This window comes from Phoxinus phoxinus (assembly GCF_949152265.1).
Source record: "Phoxinus phoxinus genome assembly, chromosome: 21".
In the NCBI taxonomy this organism is placed as follows: domain Eukaryota; kingdom Metazoa; phylum Chordata; class Actinopteri; order Cypriniformes; family Leuciscidae; genus Phoxinus; species Phoxinus phoxinus.
Genome location: NC_136896.1, coordinates 15249898 through 15255865, shown reverse-complemented (window position 1 = coordinate 15255865; position 5968 = coordinate 15249898). Strand labels below are relative to the sequence as shown.

At 38.1% G+C, this 5968-nt stretch overlaps 1 protein-coding gene across 1 annotated transcript in view; it reads left to right on the top strand.

Annotated features, from left to right (window-relative positions):
- The window catches only part of pkd1b (polycystic kidney disease 1b), a gene marked incomplete at its 5' end in the record, with an annotated part of 27854 nt that extends 24345 nt beyond the window's left edge, over positions 1-3509 (top strand). Inside the window, 4 exons of the mRNA XM_079596315.1 lie at positions 46-333; positions 946-1080; positions 1173-1487; positions 2116-3509. Of these exons, the coding sequence (XP_079452441.1) occupies positions 46-333; positions 946-1080; positions 1173-1487; positions 2116-2856 (1479 nt within the window). The 3' untranslated portion in view covers positions 2857-3509. The remainder of the gene's footprint in view (positions 1-45; positions 334-945; positions 1081-1172; positions 1488-2115) is intronic.
- Between the last annotated feature and the right edge of the window lie 2459 nt (positions 3510-5968).

Below are 5968 nucleotides of genomic sequence, written 5' to 3'. Positions count from 1 at the left end.
ACAGAATCAAAACAAGTTAAAAAGGATTTGTGGTCTTCTCTCTAGATTGTGCTTTTGCTGTTCGCCTTGTGCTTCGTGAGTTCTGAAGTATGGGCCTTGATCATGAAGCCAAGTCAATACCTGAGGCAAGCCTGGTGCTGGTTTCAGCCAGTGTTAGCTCTTCTGACACTAGCAGCAGCTGTTCTTCGTCTGTGTTTCCTCTACACGACTGAAGCCTGTGTCTCCAGACATCGCTCCCGGCCCACATCCTTTGCTGACTTTCACAGTGCCGCCATACTGGCCAGGAAATCCAATCAGCTCTCAGCAATCCTATTAACCATCCTCGTTCTAAAGGTAGGCTATTGGTCATAAAACAAAGGAATGATTTGTCCACATTTTCCTGAAGGAAATATCAATTCATGCTGCAAAATGGTTGTAAAATCTATTCACTGAATGCATATTATTAATTTATCCATACATGCTTTTTTTAAAATTCTATATTTGTCCTAACGGGATCTTCTGGTGAAACGACAGACATACAATTGAGTTTTTTATATTCAACCTCAAGCTCACTTTCAGATATGCCTCCATCCAATCAACCACCAATGCATGGAACTAAGGGTTACTTACACTTTATTTCCATAACTAGTAATGAACTTTGCAACTACATGTCAACTAACTCTCATTAGAGTATCAGTAGACTTAGGGTAAGGATTAGTAGAATAAGTTGGCATGTACTTTCAAAGTTACTTATAGTCAGTAGAATGTCTGTTGAGGAACCATCAAAATAAAGGGTTTATCAAAAATTCTACTAAGAATATATATTATTCTAGTAGTCAACTAGTACTCTGATTAATTGCAGTAATGGGATACTTTGGGTCTTAAAGTGCCTTATATTGTACTAAGTCAAGCTTTATAATCCGTTGGTCAGTCAAGGTGTAGAACAGGTATTGTGTGTTTTTACAGATGGTGGGGATCCTGCGGTTTGTTCGGCGATGGATGGTGATAGGACGAGTTATTCGACAGGTATTCCCTCAGATTTGTGGCGTGGTGTTTCTGCTGCTCCTCCTGTTGCTTCTGTTCTCTCACACAGGAATCATGGTACAATGTTTTTTTTCATTTGACTTTCCATTGTATTTTTGCTCTAAATAATTTTTGCACCTGAAAACGAAGCCCGCATCTTTCTCTTTCAGCTCTTCTCGGGTACAGTGGAGGGCTTTAGGACCTTAGGGCAGGCGAGTTCCTCTCTGCTCTGTTTGTTAAAGGGTCACATGGGGTTACGTCGACTTTGTGAGCATCATCCGGTGGTGGGACCCCTCTACTGCCTGTCTGCCATAGGCATTGGATTCTGGGTACTGGGGCGGCTATGTGCAGCTGTATTGATTCGAACCTACCGAATGGTACAGACAGAAATATACCGACCATCCATGGAGCCGCAGGACTATGAGATGGTACAGTTCCTCATTAAACGACTCAAGCTCTGGATGGGGCTCAGCAAGACCAAAGAGGTACAAATCCCATGTCCGACTATTATAAAAAATTATAGAATCCTTCATCAACTTTAAAAAGTATAAAAGAAAAAAAAAAGAAAAAAAATCACATTGACTTAAAATAGAATAGAAAACAGTATAAATAGAAAACAGTTATTTTAAACTGTAATATTATTAATGTTTGTATTTTTGATAAAAATAAATGCAGCCTTGCTGAGCATATACTTATGGAAGCTTGTTTTCACCACAGAAGAACTTTTTTTAAAAGGTAATGGCGACATAAAGTCAGAAATGCATGATACAAAGTTGTGTGTTAAAAAGTCAGAATTGTGAGATATAAACTTTTCTCAGAAGAACTTGCTTTTCTCAATTCTGAGAAAAGATGTCAGAATTGTGAGATATAAACTAACAATTGCGAGAGAGAAAAGTCACAATTGCGAGTTTATTTCTCACAATTCTGACTTTATAACACACAATTGTGACTTTATATCATGCAATTCTAACTTTATATCTCGCAATTCTGAGAAATAAAGTCAGTTAAAATGTTTTATTCTGTGGTGAAAACAAGCTTCCATAGATACTTCTTTCATAACAACATAAAAATTATTACTTACCCTAAACTTATTCCATTTTATTTCCTTTGTAGTTTAGACACAAAGTCAAATTTGAGGGAATGGTTTCTCCACCCTCCAGATCCTCCCAGGGCTCTGAAGCCTCCAACTGCTCCGTCCCGCTCAGTCCCATCGGCCCCCGCCAGGCATCCTCTGCCTCCTCTTTGGCCTCCGATTCATCTGTCATTTCAGACAGCTTTGACTCTCACCATTATGTGGGCCGCCTGGTGCCCTGTGTTGACAGCCTTCTGGCAGGTTTCGACCGCGTCAACCAGCTGACCGAAGAAGTGTATAACTTTGAGCTCCAACTTCAGCAGATCCAGAGCAGAATCTCCCAGAGAAGAAAGCAGGCTCAGCAGGTGACCTTTGAGGGACGCGATCCAAAACCTAAGCCGCCAGCGCTCCCTCGAAATCTATCTACCTCTGTTTTGGAATGTGACCCCACTCCAGGTTCTGTCCAAGGTGTCATTAATACCCTTCCACGACGCCGTGCTACACACTCAGAGTCCTCCCTGATGGGGTCTGCTGCTCAGTCAGGTAACAGAATACTTTCTGCACTGGATGGAGGGATGAACAGTCCAAACCTTAGGAAATTGGGCGTCCCAAGACGCAGAGCCTGGAATTCAGTCACCTGCCATTCTGCTGACACTGCTCAGAGGTTGCCTGCATCTCACGGTTCTGTGGCCTTGCCTGCGAGACCCCGGAGCGAAGACGGAGACCGAGAGCGTGTGTGTGACGGTCTGCCGATTAAGAGACAGGCATGGCACACTGAATAAGTGAATCAATTGTAAGGGCATTTATTTAGCTTTACTATCTACTACTATGATTTACTTTCATTTTTATCTTTTGACACAGTGAATGCACAGTGTGTTAGTCACAATCGCTTTTGATTTTGTGAATTGTCTACCTCTTGACTGGTGCTTTTGCACTGTTTTTCATGTTTACGTGTTTGTTTCCCTTTGGTGTAACCATGTTCAGGCTCTATGAAACACGTATCTTGTATATTGAAGAATCTGTTTTATATAAATCAAATGACAAGCATTTTGTGCCTTTGTGACTCTTATAGCGCCTTATGATTTGCTGAATATGTAAACTTTAATGAATCAAACCTAATTGTATCATTAATTTTTTTATCTATTTTAATTAAACCTTCAATATTTTTTCACAGCAATTCAGTCTAATAACACTGCAAAATATAATATTCTTAAACAGTTGCAATGCCTAAAAAACCTTAAAAGGAGATAAAGATATCCCTTATGCAAAGAAAATATATTCTTTCTTACATATGAACAATCAATATATTAAATTATTTAACTTATATTGAAAATACACAGAATAATAGTTTGTGTAAATATATTAAAATACACTAACATATAATACATAAGGAATTGCCATTTTTCATTCATTGAGAAATATGTGATGTGACACAATATGCTTTTATATCCTAATGTATGTAATCTTGTATTCAATAATACACTTCATAATATAAAGATTTGACAAAATATGGTACTGTGTGTGTGTGTGTAAATATATTTGAATGTACTATATATCTCCAATGTACACGATTATGAGGAAAATATTATATTGTGAAATACACAGTATATATATATACATTTACACATTTACATTTCGTAAAATCCCCTAAATTTCAGTAAACACTTTTTATCTTATATAACATCACATATTTTCATATATGAAATATGTAACTATGCAAAACAAAAAGTGAAAGAAAATGTATGAATATGGGTTCAGCTTTATGTAAACCCATGCGTTAACTCATAAAAAAATAAATGAATCAATTGAGTGTTTTAGTAAAGCGATTGCATGTAAAAATGTAGTGCAGTTTTTTATCATATATAGCCTTACAGGGTCCATGCATATACTGCAGTATATTGAAAAACACAAGCACTACTTTCGCATTTATAGAAATGTATTATGCATCCCATTATATTTTCCAGTATTTTCTTGTATATATTTTTTTTATAAGGGACAATTGAAAGGAAGTTGAGAAATGGATGTAAGGTCATTTAGAATCCCGTCATTCACTCACTTTCCTGTTCCAAACATGAATGACTTTCCCTCTCTCTTTTTTTTAATGAAAAGGTATTTTGAAAAATGTTTGGAACCAAACAGTTCTGGTTACAGTTGAACAACCCTAATGCAACCACTAGATGGCACTAACATCAAACTAATATTATGAGAAATGTAAACAGTCTGAAATCAGGACTTGGAAGGCAAAGCCTAAGATCAGCAGCCAGTTGCAACAAACTGCTGAAGCTAAGAAAACCCTAGTGCTAATACCGTACAATTATTACGAAAGGGTTTTCTCAGCTTAAGGGGTTTATGATGCTACTATGTCCTCACATCAACTCTGAAGCTGAAGAACTTGCCGTGTGCCTTCATTTAAACCTGCAGTGCTATTTTTGCATTCAAATTCTATAGTTTATCCCAACAGTTTTTAGAAGTGTCACGGTCAAGCGTCCAGGAAACGTCTGTTTTAATGTTTCCTGATCATGCATGCAGCTCAATAGTATCTGGTTTACTTGTATTATAAATCAGCCCTGATGACTGAGAGCTTCATGGCGAATGTAAACTCACATTAAATGCGAATACCCAACGACAGACGCACTAAGCAGATTTAAGAAAGAGCATCAGGAAGAGAACACTCCATTCAAAGTCCCTTTTCTCTCTTTCCCTTTCGTATTATATAAGAGGCATAACCCAGTGCATGCAGGCATGACGTAACCTGACAGTCCGCAGTCTGCCCTTCCTCATGTAAACAGCCTTTGCATCCCTAAAGGCTTGACCCAGTCCCAGGACCTCCTGCCTCCCGCAGCCCGTCTGCCTCTCAACATACCTAGAAGTTCCCCTTCATCACGGCCCCCCATTGCGTCTAAGCTACTCATTGTTCGGAATATTCCCATTCAGCCATTCATAAACACTCTGAGGGTCAGGAAGTGCTCTTACAGTTGAGACAGGGCTGGTTTTATATTTTAAGTTTATAAGTTTTATTCAAATTAGACTTGTATTTCTATTCGAGAATGCCGAAAAACATTCTCTTCAGCAATCTAGGTGGCCTCTTATTTTCATCACATCTCCCACTGAAAGCGCACCTCTGGAACAGATTTTACTCTCTGAATGTGGCACACATGTGCTTGTTAAAATAAATCAGTATTTTTGACCAATAAAAATACAAACAAACAAATGAATAAAGAAAAAGAAAGCAATAAAGCTCACTAAATTTAGTTTTTTTTGCTCAAGATATATGATCATATATGCATATAAGTCTTATTATTTTGTTATTTTCCTTTTCAAGTAACTTGTTTTAAGGATGGTCAATTTACTGGAAAACATGACAAAATGACTGATAAAGTGATGTTTTGCAGAGTAGAGGTAAGTAGAAGATGGAAGGATTTGGAGGCCCCATTTCCCTCTTTCTTTCACTCTCCCTCTCAGTGCATGTCCTTACTTGACCCTCGTGAGTGAAGCTGAGGAAATGTGAGGGGAGAGAAAGGGAGGTTCTTACATAATGGGTTTATACGTGTGCAGTTATAAACACGTGTACGTGTGTGTGTGTGTGTGGGAGGGAGAGGGAGAGGGAGAGAGAGAGAGAGAGAGAGAGAGAGAGAGAGAGAGAGAGAGAGAGAGAGAGAGAGAGAGAGGATGGGGATGTCACACAGTCAGTTTCTGTGTGTTACAAGCAAGGCAGTGTAAAAGCAGAGGGTCACGATCAGAGATCATGTCTAATTTGAATTGCTAATATAGAATGTGATCAGTTGTGGGATGCTTTTTTACATCTTTTATAAACTTGAAATCTATAAAAAAAATTATTACAATAAAAATAAATAAAAATACTGACTGCACCTTTAAATAATTAAACTTGATATG